The 14,073-nt window shown below is 40.9% G+C and overlaps 1 protein-coding gene across 1 annotated transcript in view; it reads left to right on the top strand.

Moving 5' to 3' along the window:
- Nucleotides 1-14,073, top strand: part of GRB2 (growth factor receptor bound protein 2) — a 37,831-nt gene that overhangs the window by 17,402 nt on the left and 6,356 nt on the right. Inside the window, exon 2 of the mRNA XM_065735566.1 lies at nt 10,859-10,956. Within this exon, the coding sequence (XP_065591638.1) occupies nt 10,859-10,956 (98 nt within the window). The remainder of the gene's footprint in view (nt 1-10,858; nt 10,957-14,073) is intronic.

Below are 14,073 nucleotides of genomic sequence, written 5' to 3'. Positions count from 1 at the left end.
CTGGTATTAATGCTTGCGTTTTTTTTAAAAGGTCTAGACACAAATCCCTACTCTTTCCCATGTGTGCATTTTTGTAACATGTCATTGGATAAAAAGGAGGACACTGTGTTTCAGAGATGTAACCCATAAAGAACTGAACTTGTCAGAAGGACTAACAGCTTTCCATACTGAAAAAAATGGAGCGAGGAAAAGAAGTTTTGTCAGATCAGGCTACCAGTATTTCTTGTAGGTGTTCCTGAGCTTGGTAACGGTTTGATACATCAAGTCTGGTTTATCTGTCAGTACTGTGCTTACAGGATCAGTGTAGACTTAGCCTAACCTAAAAAAAAGTGACCTTTCTTTCCATCTTATGTATTAAAGGTCCCAGCTTCAATTTATATACTTACCCAAACAAGCCAATCATCAGAAGTTAAATGTCGCTGTAAGCTTCAGCAGGTTCCCTCACTCCTGCTTCCCCATTTCCCTTCTTTCTGGTAGTAGTCAGTTGGGTCTTAGTTTTCACTACCTCTTTGCAGGACCACGCACGTGTTCCTTCCTCACTCAGCACCTGTCTCGTCTGCATAATTCTGCCTAGATAAAACTTAGTGGGACTATTAAGTCTTTCATATGAAAGTTTTTGGGTTATTCGTTGCAAGAACTGTAGAACAGTCCTGTTATTGTTTTTTGAACTGTAACAAAGTGTTTCCTTTATGGCAGTGCCAGCTCAAGCAGTTCTACCCTATCCCGTTCCTTCTCAGCTGTTTACTTCAGTCTGAGTTGTGTCCTGCACTCGCTGATGGAAGTGTCAGTTAACTGAGTTGGGTGACTAATCCAGCTTGCGAATGTACTCCCTCCCTAAACTGTTCTGCAGTCAGATCAGTTCCCCAGTCTGTTTAGCTATACAAGTGCCTGTTACCCCTGCACGTGGTGTGTGCAGGAAGGTGCAGCTGCACAGCGTTGTCTACATAAACCAAGCTGAATGGTGCTGCTGCCAAGTATCTAGCCTCTACAAACTGTTTGTGTAGCCTTGGAGTTCGTAGTTGGTGGGAGTTCATTCTCAGAAGTACAATATAACTCGTAAGATCAAGTCAAGATATGTATGCAGTACTAGTATTAATTTTATTGGTGACTGTTTTGAGAGGAACATTCAGTATTGCAAATTTAGGTCATCTGGACTTTGGCTTTAGCACTGTGTTCAGTTCTGCCTTTTGAAATGTAATTTAACTGTGTTTTTTGAGAACCAGCAGTAAGAGACTTGAAACGAAGCATGTTCAGTAAAACCAGGATAACTGAAGCATAGCTTCATTTCCTTTTTTAAATATGGGTTGTTAGATGTACTTTATGTGGGGAACTTCATTCTATAGATAATTGTCAAATATTGCTTGTTCCTCATATCTTTCTGACAAAGAACAGAGAAAGATTGCTTCTGATTCTATAAACTTAACAATGTTGTACAATATTAACCAGTGCCAAATTCTTTGCTAGTGGGATTCTAAGCCTTTACCTTTTAAAAACAGATGCAGTAAAAGTTAAGTTTTTTTGTTGTTCTTTTAATTTGTAAAAGAACAAATGTACAAAAGTGTAAAATGTTATATATTTGAATACGTACTATGTAATAAAACATTTTAAACAAAATCATGCATTTTGAGAATCTTCAGGTTTTTTTCTTTATCTTGCAAATATATGCTGTATTAAAATTCCACTGGACAAATTTTTCCTCAGTGTTGCTAGTTAACAGGAATCTAATTCTTGTCTTTATCTTCAGAAGCTCATTAGCCTTCCTAGTGTATGTGATCACAATTGCATGTTGGGTTTTTTGTTTGTTTGTTTGTTTTTCTGGAAAAGAAAAAACAGAGCAGCTCCAAGTCATGTTTACTTCCTAAAAACAAAATGTAATTCTGTTGTGGTCACTTCTTAAATTTATCTGAATAGTGTATCTTTTTTTGGTGTTATTTAAAATATAGCAGATGGTGTCTCTGCTTGTAAAAACATTGTCTTCGTGAATTGGGTGATGAAGTAACATGCTTATAGTATTTGTGGCAATGATACTGAGTTGGGCTTACACATGCATAAGGTGAAACTATCAAGAATGTTTTAAAATTCAAAGAAGCATATTACAAAAAAAAAGTGCATTGCAAGGACTAATGCATTGTAGGCAGAAATAATGAACGACACTGCTGCAGAATGGGAAATAACTAGCTAGGTATCAGTTCCTCTGAAAATACCCCAAGGTTTACAATGGAAATTTGATAAAAGTCAAGGTGATGTTACACCCTTAAGTAAAATTTGTTATGAGATGTACTGATAGAGCAGTAATGCTAAGCATGCAAACTTCTCATCTCAGTGTATATAAGACCTTGACCTGGAGCACTGTTGTCTAATTTGTTGTCAGGACAACTGAAAGCTGCCTTCTGGTCCTATGTCAAAAACTTCTGTGCAAAAATTGATAGTGCCCAGGTTCTTCTGCTTATTCCTGTTCTTTCTCCTGCCCAGCTTTTCCAGCGCTGACGCAGAGTTGTGGTATTTTTTTGCTGGATGTGAAGTGGGATGAGAATTATCCAATTTCAGTGGCTACAGTCACATTTTTGGGGGGAGGTTTGTGTTGCCTAGCTGTTCACAAGCACTTAATCACCCTTTCTGCATCCTTTTAGGCTTTAAACAGTTGTTACCTGTGTATCATAGTAACTGCTGTGTACAAACAATAGAACTGAATAACTGGTCCCATCTGATTAAAAGTAATATTTGTTTTGAGCTTGTGTGGTGGAAAGAGTTGATTAAGAATGCTAGTACAGGTGTGGAAACCAACGTTCTTGGATTATGGACTGTATTGGAGGTAATGCTACACATACTTTGTCAGGAATAGGAAGTAAAACTTGGCACAATCTCTGCCTTTCTTTCATTCTTGATAGAGGAGTTTTGGGGATTTTGTATCTGTGAGATTTGGGGATACCAAGCATGAGATGATCAAGGGCTGGTTTTAACGGTTACAGTACACTGTTCCTCAGTCAAATGCAAGCCTTTTGTCCTACAGTGGGTGTTCTAATTCTGTTACTTACAATGTGGTAAAGGCAACATGTGGGATGTGTGTTGTGTAACTACAGAGGGGAATTGTCCCTATTGCTTCCTCAGTGACGGTAAGGAATAAATTCTCATGTGGTCCATTTTCCTAAGAAAGATTAGGACAAAATATGCCATGTGCATATATATAAATAGCAACTATGTGGTATACAAGTAACATAGTATACAGTAATTTTGTTATGCAAAGTGAATAGCTTGGCTGTGACAAGCTAGGAATCTAGTCTGACTTACTGACGGTTTTGCACATGTACTTCCTCCATGTATCATTCAGTTTTACTGTGACCTCCTGCACGGGCTTTGTGAAGTTCTGAAAAGGCAAGCACAGCTGGAATGATGAATACATTCTGATTGGTTGTGCTTCATCACCTTTTTGATCCATTTGATATGCACCATCAGGATCACTAACTGTATAACAGAGGTCTACAGAGGTATAACATTTGATATGCACCATCAGGATCACTAACTGTATAACAGAGGTTTTACATCAACCTTCTTCCTGAAAATACACAATTTGTGATATCTGTAGTTTAACCTTTATACTAGTGGCAGTAGTGAGAAAGCCTAATGTAAAGAGAAAACTCTGTACTCAGTCTTTGCAAACAGTGTAGGCAGAGCTGTGAATTTGTAGTTCTATCATTGTGTTGTGGTAGTGGAAACTCTATGCAGAAAGAGGCATCATTGAAGATGAGAACCGTGGCAAAGTTCTGAGTGTTACAGACTCTTTCTAGGACCTTCATTATGTATTTTGGAAATCACCTGGGTATGCCTTAAAATACTGTTTTTTCTTCAATTACCATGCTGTGTAATCCTAATAAGTTGGGTTAACAAGGGAAATAATTGTTGTCTAGGTTGTTCTAAGGAATCTTTGCAGTCCATGGAAGGATGGAAGGCTTTTGCCAGAGGGGTAGTGGTAATATAGGACTTGCAAGGCCTGAGACGCAGGGTGAATTTGTGTGATGACTTCTGTCCTTGTGGCTAAACCTGTTTGTGCCTCAAGTATTCTTGTGCACAAAAAGTCAAAATGGTTGTAAAGCAAAACCTCAAATGCAAATTACTAGCAACATTCCTGACTTTGGATTTTGCTTTGTTACAGCATACTTTTCTCTTTATTGTACTTGCCAGCCAGTATTACTCAGTTTCTTTGACCACTGAACTTGTGTATCTCTGTGCTTTTGCATGCTGAAATTAAATTTTTGGAATTTGAATTTTATGTTCTTTTTGTGCCTTTTTAAAGATAAAAGGTGGAAAAGTGTTCCTATAACGATGTCAAGGGAATTGGAGTGAAGGTGAGAATAAAAACCTATATGCATTGACACATTATTGTATTATGTTGGGATCTGTGCATCTGATTTAGTAACTGTATAGTAATACTTGGTAGCTGACTGCTGTTTAAGAAAGAATCTCTGCCCGTTTCTGGAAACACCTGTTCTGGGTATTGGGTCTTTTCACAGTGTCTTCTACGTGCCAGAGAGCAAGTGTTCAGAGTCTAAAGCAGTCACATCCAAGCATGGTGCTTCAGATTTTGATCTGAAAAATGTAGATATTTTCATTCACTTTTTCTGGGGAGTTTCTGCAGCAGTGGGGTAATGCAATCCTGTAGGAGGTGCAGTTTGCCAGGCAGTGTCCTGTGCCATCTTTTATATTAAATAAAGGGTGAATTTTAGTACCTTGCAATGCCGTTGCAACAAGTTAGGGAAAGGAAGGGACCACTGAACGCATTTTTATTGACTTCAGGTGTAGCCAGCCTAGAAGCAGTGGGTTCCTGCCTGTGATGTGGCTGGTTTGTATCTTTTCTCTTGGAGTAGAAAAGGAGCTGTTTTTCTCTAGAGTTAAAAGCTGTGTTAGAGCACTTCGAAGGAGAGTGAGTACTGGCAGTCCTGGAGCCTCCGGTACTGCTCGGTATCACCAGGACTCAATTAACTAATCTCCTAGCCACTCTTCCACCCTGAGATGAGTAATTGGAGTGTAAAAATTTCAGTTTCAGTATTGCTGGCTTTGAATCGCTTTTTAAATGTCAACTCCCGCTGTAGTAGAATTGTTGTGAGTGCTTTCCTTGGGTTCCTGAGTTGTATGAGTGTTTTTAGTATACCACATTGTTTTATTTGCTGTGGTGTCATTGGAACTTCATTCGGGAAGAAAGCCGTGTTGGCAGCTAGCAGGATGTTGTATTATACCAGCTGTAGTTGCCTTCTGTTTCAGTTAGCACAAGATTCCTGAAACATCACAGTTCAGGGGAAAGGGATGAGAGTTGAGCCAAAACTCAGAACCCGCCCTGAACAAGGTTCTCGGATTTTGTTTCCCCAAAACTCAAGCATTCTGATGAATTTGGCTAACTTTGCAAGTATGTAAATACATCTGAGGCCTTGTGTTTAGTTTTATGTCTGCAAATGGGAGTTAGCCTGAGATCGTGAGAATCACAGAGCTGCTTGTTGTGTTCTGATTTAGAATGTGTGCATTCCTGAAGGTTGCTTGGTTTTGAGAGTGTCAAGCCTAGCATGCGACGGTTCATCAGGGTGGAAAAACTATGCATATAAATACTTGGCGAGTAAGGGATCAAAGAAAGCCAGGAGTTCTTTGTGTGAGCAGTTTTGACTGGAGCTTCATGATCGCCTTGTGTGGCTCTTCTGTGGTACCATTTCTCCATTTCCATGGGGAACAGATGGACTCTTGTTGATAAGAGATCTATTACCAAACTGGGAAGCTAGCAGGCAGCAGTTGAACCACTGTTAGTGTGAAACAGGGCTGACTGCGGGCTGTGGACATCACATGGCAGTATGTGTTCAAATGTAATGGGTAAAAATAACCTTCCTTCTTCCTCCTCTCCAACACAGATGCCCTAGTGTGGACAGGAAGAGTCGCTCTGTCACAGGCTTGATTGGATCTATAGCAGGCATAGGAAGTGGCTGCAGAGAACTGTTTTATGTTTTGGCTTTCACAAAGAGCAGCAATCTGTAACAGTTGATAAGATTAAAAAAGTGTTTGTGCCTTTTAGATTGTTTTTGTTGTTTTACAGACTCCAAAGGCTATCTTGGAGTAATCTTTGTTTCATTTTGTTGCTTAATTTATCTGCATTTATTTGTACGTGGGGGAATTCTTGACGCAAAATCCAGATATATATGCGATGCTTAAAATAAATTTTATAGATTTGGGAAGTCTAGAAAAATCTTACGATAGTTTAAGTTAAGAATATTTTTCTTAGAGGTATAAATCTGGTTTTTAAGTATCCAGATGAGAAATTGCAATCCTGATAATTACCTGGAAATCTCCTGGAAGCCAGCTGAAGATTTGAAGTTGATGGACTGACTGGTTGACTAAAATATTTTGCAACAAAATAGTTTAATTAGTTAAGATCTGTTCTGTCATTTCCATGGGTTTAAGTATGAAGGAAAAATGAGAGCACTGTTAGATGCAAACATCTACGTTGGATGCCCCGTGCAAAGATTTGTGTACTCTCGCTGCCTTACTTCTTAGTTGTATTTCTGTAGTGGATGGTAGTGGTGGAATTCTTTTGGAAGCTGAAATTTTGAATGCTTTGTAGCGGTCATAGCAATAGGTACAAAACTTTGTAGCAGCTTGCCACCTGACGGCACAGTTGTCCTCAGTTTAAGGTACTGCAGCACAAGTCGGTTTTGCTCAGCTAAGCTTTGGGAGCAGTTCCACTTATTTAAAATGCCGTCAGAACAAATGATTTTGTAGGTATTTTTGTTGTGGAGGTGACTTTTCTCTAAATTGAATTTGAACACAGTGCCTTTCTAAAGATTATAGTAAATTCTGTGTGGTTGAAATTATTCTGGAACAGACAACCAGCTGTGAAGATATGTCGGTCTTATGTGCAGCAGCAAAAAGTCCTGGGAGCAAAGCAAGCCACTGGAGAAGGGAGCTGTGGAGGATTCATTGCCACAGTGAAAGCCCCCTGGACAGGTTGTGTGTGGATATTTATAGACAGTTTGTCTTACTATGCCTTTCATCCAGCTGTTTTTTGTTTTATCACAAAACGTATGATAGGCCAGACAATGCAGAGGCATTTGCTTTCAGGACAAGTGCTAATGAGTACCCCAAGCCCTGTGTGATTTGGCAAATCTATTAGTGTATCTTAAAAGCCAGATAAAACTCATTAAAATAATGTACATTTTGGCTTTAGAATTTCTGATATTTTTGATGTCTGCTTCCAAAAGCACTGATATGAGGTAATATCCTTCATATGGAATCATAGTTTTAATTTTTATTTTAAAGAGCAGACTGCCATATCCCTTTATTGCACTGTAATAATGGTAATGAAATGGATTTGTAGTACAGTCTTATCATAAATTTGATCTGTGCCCTACCTACCTTTAGTTTAAAACCATTTCCCCTTGTCTTACCACTATCTACACGTGTAAAAAGTTGATTTCCCTCCTGTTTATAATCTTCCTTTAGATATTGGAAGGCCATAAAGAGGTCTCCCTGGAGCCTTCTTTTCTCCAAGAGAACAAGCCTAGCTCCCTCAGCCTGTGTTTGCAGGAGAGGTGCTCCAGCCTTCTCATCAAACTCACAGCACTCCTCTGGACCCTTTCCAAAGCTTTACATTTTTCCTGTGTTGGGGGTCCCAGATCTGGACACAGTACTCTAAATGGAGCCTCTCAGGGGCAGCGTAGAGAGGAACACCTCCCTCATCCTGCTGTCCACTCCTCTTCTGATACAGCCCATTCTGTATGACTGAGCTGAGGATCAAGGTTTCAAAAATCTGCCTGTTTCCTTAGCCTCTGTACAATTCACTTTTTTTCACGTATCTGCTTTTCACTTCCATGTTCCCTGCTGGTATCCCAGAGCTACCTGCTCCTGTCATCTGCATGCACTTTGTATTTTGGAATTGCATCAGTTTCTGTAGAGAATGCTGTCTTGCGGTTGAGATGTGCAGAGATTTCTTGCTGATAGACAGGTTAGCAAACATCAGCTGATAAGCATTAGTTCTCCACCTGCAGGCTTTTATGGCAGAGCTTGTAACATAGCCATACTTGAACTGCTAGTGACCTGTGATCAGATTATTCTTGCTAAATGACTGAGCTGTAATGCTTGTAAATAGATGGAAACTTGAAGTAGTAACTGCACAAAAACATGGTTAAGTATAGAAAAAAAATCTTTTAATTCTCTTCTTCAACTGAAAATTCTGAACTGGATCATAAAGGTGCGTATCGTTCGCTCTTCTGTAGTTGTGTGGATGTGACACTGCTGCTGTCCTCCTCACCTCATTCAATTGCTGGCACTTGAGGGCATACGTCCTGTTGGGCTGAGAGTTAAGAAACAGTCAGATGAATAACTACTATCCACTGTAATTCACTGTAGCATTTAAAGTTCTGTTCTCTTTGTGCTTCACTGGATTTCATTTCAGTAGGTGATTAGTTTGTTTGTTTTAGATCAAGCAATCAGTAATGAGGTAGGTTAGAGTGTTAGTGTCATGTTCTTGTTCAGGTTTTTTTAAGGAACAGCAGAAATTGATATGGAGTTTAATTTTCTGAAACACTTGCATCACCTATAAGTATTTTAAGGCAAATTTTTGTTTACCTTTCCTTTTTTTCTTGTTACCCTTTCAAGAAAAGAAACAGGAGAAATTGCTTATGAAAATATTCTTGTTGCATGTCTTCACTGTCTGTGTACTCTGATCTCTGGAGCTGTGTTCGTTCATAAGTTCATAAGGTTGGAAAGGACCTATAAGATCATCTAGTCCAACCATCCTCCTATCACTATCTCTACCCAACTACTAAATTAAGTCCTTTAGCACCTCATCTAAACGCTTCTTGAACAGCGCTAGGGATGGTGCCTCAACCACCTCCCTAGGCAGGCCATTCCAGTGCCTGACCACTCTTTCAGAAAAGAAATGCTTCCTGAGGTCTAATCTAAATCTTCCCTGGCGCAACTTGTGGCCATTCCCTCTCGTCCTGTCATTACTTATCAGGGAGAAGAGGCCTACCCCCTCCTCACCACAACCCCCCTTCAGGAAGTGGTAGAGTGCAATAAGGTCACCTCTGAGCCTCCTCTTCTCCAGACTAAACAATCCCAGCTCCCTCAGCCGCTCCTCATAAGACTTGTGCTCCAGGCCCCTCACCAGTTTTGTTGCCCTTCTCTGAACACGCTCCAGGGCCTCAATGTCCTTCTTGTAGTGAGGGGCCCAAAACTGAACACAGTACTCGAGGTGGGGCCGCACCAGAGCTGAGTACAGGGGGATGATCACCTCCCTGCTCCTGCTGGCTACACTATTTCTAATACAGGCCAGGATGCCGTTGGCCTTCTTGGCCACCTGGGCACACTGCCGGCTCATGTTGAGCCGAGCATCAACCAACACCCCCAGGTCCTTTTCCTCTCTGCATTCTTCAAGCCATTCTGCCCCAAGCCTATAGCATTGCATGGGGTTATTGTGGCCAAAGTGCAGGACCCGGCACTTGGTCTTATTGAACCTCATCCCATTTTGCTCAGCCCAGCTGTTCAGCCTATCCAAATCCCTCTGGAGGGCCTCCCTACCCTCAGGCAGTTTGACACATCCTCCCAGCTTTGTGTCATCTGCAAACTTACTGAGGGTACACTCAATTCCCTCATCTAGGTCATCAATAAAGATATTAAACAAGATGGGCCCCAAAACTGACCCTTGGGGGACACCACTCGTTACAGGACGCCAGCTGGACTTAACTCCATTAACCACTACCCTCTGGGCACGGCCCTCCAGCCAGTTCTCCACCCAGAGAAGAGTGAACCTGTCCACACCACGGGCTGCCAGTTTCCTTAGGAGAATACTGTGGGAGACCGTGTCAAAGGCCTTGCTGAAGTCCAGGTAGACTACATCAACAGCCTTTCCCTCATCTACCTGTCTGGTCACCCAGTCATAGAAGGAGATGAGGTTGGACAAGCACGACCTGCCCCTGGTGAACCCGTGCTGGCTGGGTCTGATCCCTTTATTGCCCTGCACATGTCGTGTGATCTCCCTCAATATCATCTGTTCCATAACTTTCCCTGATACCGAGGTCAGGCTGACAGGCCTGTAGTTCCCCGGGTCTTCCTTACGGCCTTTCTTGAAGATGGGAGTCACATCGGCAAGCCTCCAATCTTGTGGGACCTCTCCAGATAACCAGGAATGCTGATAGATGGCAGAAAGTGGCTCGGCAATCACCTCTGCTTCGTGTTGACTTTCTCTTTACATTTCATCTCCACATTTTCAGGCAATGATAATCATGTGATGCTTTTTTGACTTTAGGCTAGAAGGATTTTTTTAAACTCAGATCTAGTTTTTTGTTGGTTAATGTTGGAAAGGAAAAAGATGGCATCAGAAAGCTGAGGAGGCATGAAAATGCTGAGGAAGTATTGTTGTGGGTTTTAATTTTGAAAGTATGGAGGGAGGTGAGTAGGATCTATGTGTTTGTTTCCAAACTCTAATAAAAACCTTTCGGGGAGAGGTAATTTCATCTGTAGCATGTTTTTCTTTGAAGAACCTAATACTCATTTGTTCAAGAGGCTATTTTTAGTCAGTGTGTCTGCCTTGTCTGTTGCTCTATACCACTTGGCAGAAATGTAATGAAAAATAAATCAACAAAATTTCTAGAGAAAGTATGATTTGAAATACTGATTTGTGTACTAAGGCATGGCTGTTCTAAATTACTGATCTGCCTTGTTCTGAAAGCTCATAAAATGAAGTGGAGCGGGATGGCTGACAGCATGTTTTTAAGGGTTCATCTTACATAAGCAATCTTCAAAACACAGGTGGAAAGAATAAGCTAGTATATCTTATTTTTGCTGTAACTTGAAATGTGGTAAGCTTATTTTTTGTTTCCTTCAGGTTTTGAATGAGGAATGTGATCAGAATTGGTACAAGGCAGAACTCAATGGAAAAGATGGCTTCATTCCCAAGAACTACATAGAAATGAAACCACATCCGTAAGTAGAGCTTTGGTGATAGAGCCTGTGAGTGTGGTGGATTTTAAGCGTAGATAATTTGACCTTTTCTGAAGACATTTAGATTGCTGATGGCATCTGGATGATGCTAGCTCCACGTGTAGAGCATACAAAAGAAAACTTCAGCCAGCTGACTAGGTATAAGAAAGAGAATGTTCCTTTTTTTAGACTGATATCACTGTTGTGGGAAGCAGATGTGTGAGTACTTTTAAAGAGAATTCAGAAGGAAAGCAGCTGAAAATGCCTTTAAATGTTAGTCCTGCCCAAGGATCTGAGACTTAAAATCTTCCAGTTTCATTTCTAATCTTAAACAGTGTTTGTTCGTGCTTGCCTTTTATAAATATTCCAGTTTTCTTTTTAACTACTAGCATGTGAGACTGAAAGGGAAATGTGGCACATCATAGTCATCATCTGGGTCACTTGGGTTCCAGAGGGTTAATCCAGATTTCATATTAATTAACAGAGGGAATGTATAAGTAGGTATAGGTGTTATGCTCAGAGAAGAGCTACAGGAATCTGGGCAGGGAGGCTTCCTGTGAAGACACAGCTGTGCCATTCAGGGGATAGGACTACCTTTTTATTTACAAGGGGACAGGGCAAGAACTTGCTGTTTATGAAATGGCCTGGATCAGGCTTGTGGTGTATCCAGGTCTGTATTCTTAATCAACTGCTTCTAAAGATATTGCTGAAGTCTTAAAAATCATAATTTACATTGAAGAAACGGGCCAAGCTAAAACGGTTGCTTTAAGTGAAGCCGAAAGAACTGTTGAGCTGCTGATGGAAAGGAATCTGAATGTGGTGTGAACTGTGCATTGTACCAGTTGACACACCTCCCTCTTGCAGCGCAGCATCAGAAGTAATAGCTGCATTTGGTTTGGCAGCACTGACTGGATACATTTCACCAACATTGCAAAGCTAGCTGGAGTGAGTGTTAGGAAGTGTTATCAAGTTTGGCCATTCAGTAGGGAAGCTCTCTCTCCATCTTTTTTGAGTTTAAAATCAGTTTTCTGTTACTCTGTGAGTGATTGAAGTTGCAATGAAGTCCTACTAAAGCTAAAATGGGTTAGAAGCAGTTGACGGAAAATTTTATTATTTTGGATATGTTACTTTCATTAGTTAAATTATAGGCTTCTACTTTATAATGACTCAGCAAAATTGAGGGGAAAACCAGCATGTACTTTTGAGGCTTCAAGAAGATGATTAATAGAAGCTCTGTTGCGCTCTTCCAGATTTTATTTCTATTATATGGAGATGAGTATTGTTTTTTCTTAAGCTGAGACTTTCATTTACAAGAAGTATGTACGCAAGTGATAATTATTTGAGAATATACATAAATCACTTTGTAAACAAACTGTGGCAGGATATCTAGAATTCTAAGATAATGTTTGCTTTCTGTAACACTTGGCAGAAGTAAAATTCAGGGCTTTCTTGTCTTTGACAACTGTACCAAAATCCTGGGAAACAAAGTACTACGTTGGAATTCTGAAAGACCTTCACATAATATAATTTATCTTGGATGGTTTTGGGGGCAGTGCAATGAGAGACAGGTAATGTTCCTCTGCTGGCTCTACCATGATCTCTGGTACCAAGTAGCTGAAGCCTCATAATAAAGTACCAGAGTCCTTTTTTTTTTTTTTTTAGCTTTAGAGATTGTTAATTTGAGAGGGAGACTGTGGTTTCATGAAAGCTTCAACCTCTCTTAAGAAAGAAGCTTCAAAACTGTCATTGAAACGGAGCCCATCCTTTTGCTGTACCAAAACCTACACTGAGGGAAGTGGACTTCTTGAGTAGAGCTGTTGTTATTAAGTACTGTCCTCTGAGTTCAGTCATCTGTGTGGTTAAACGCTGTGGTAAGTGCATCCCTCCTGTGTGATCCATTACTCAGAATTGAAAGCTGTGCTGTTTGGTTGTGAAGATGGTTCCACTTTTCCCACACCATGCGACCTAATGCTCAGCTTTTCTTTGCTCTTAATCTTGAATTAGTCTGGAAAACACAAACATAAACTGGGATAAAAATGCTGTGACCACAGGTTCTTAGTGGGTACTGATGATTGAGTTGCCTGATGTAGGTTCACTCTTGGTGCCATAGAGGTGGTCAGTCTGTGGCTTTGACTTCTGTGCAGCTGTCAGGTTCTAATTTGACTTCCATGCTGCAGACATTTCATCTGACTGCTTATGTGGAAGGTATTAGATTGTTCTGAGTGAAGGAGAAGACAAGAAAACAGGCTACTAAAACAAGTATTTTCAGCATGTTTTCTAGAACTAATTTACACGCCCAACTTAGCAGTCATCTTGTAATGAAACAGAGACCACGAGGGAACTTTCCTCACTTGTTCTCAGTCTTGTCTCTACGTCTGTGATGTTTCTGAACAGACCTGTGAGTGAACTCCCAGTGTTTCCTTTGCATTTGCAAATGCTGCAAATTTTTTTAAGGTTTCAGTGTGATAGCACTGACCACATCTGTGGGCAGCCCATTTGAGCACCTGACCACTCTCTGAGTATCTTCTAATGTCCAGTTGGAATCTCCCCTGGTGCAACTTGAGGCAGTTCCCTCTCAGCCTATTGCTAGTTACATGAAAGAAGTGACCCCTCTTTACCACAGCCTCCCTTCAAATAGTTGTAGAGGGAGGTAACATCACCTCTGATCCTCTTCTCCAGACTAGACAATCCCAGCTCCCTCAGCTCATCCTCACAGGCCCTCTGCTCCACACCCTCACAGCTTTGTTGCACTTCTCTGAACACACTCCAGGGCCTCACTGTCTTTCTTGCAGTGAGAGGTCCAAAACTGAGCACAGTACTCAAGGTGCAGCCTCACCACAGCTGAGTACTAAGGGACGATCACTTCTCTACTCCTGCTGGCTGTGCTACTTCAGATACAAGCCAGGATGGCATCAGCCTTCCGATCCCATTGGCATCAGCACAGTTCTCAGCCTATCCAAGTCACTCTGCAGGACTTTCTTATCCCCAGGCAGATTGTCACTTCCTGCCAACTTGGTGTCATCTGCAATGACTAAGATGTGAGTGACTTCTCCTTAGGAGGCCTAAGTAATAAAGGAGTGTGTGTAATTTCTCCCCACTGATAATTTTTGGCTCAAAAGA

The sequence above is a fragment of the Cyrtonyx montezumae genome, unplaced genomic scaffold, assembly GCF_038088225.1.
Source record: "Cyrtonyx montezumae isolate F1298 unplaced genomic scaffold, pur_monq_1.0 scaffold_19, whole genome shotgun sequence".
Classification (NCBI taxonomy): domain Eukaryota; kingdom Metazoa; phylum Chordata; class Aves; order Galliformes; family Odontophoridae; genus Cyrtonyx; species Cyrtonyx montezumae.
This window is presented reverse-complemented; position numbering and strand designations above follow the sequence as displayed.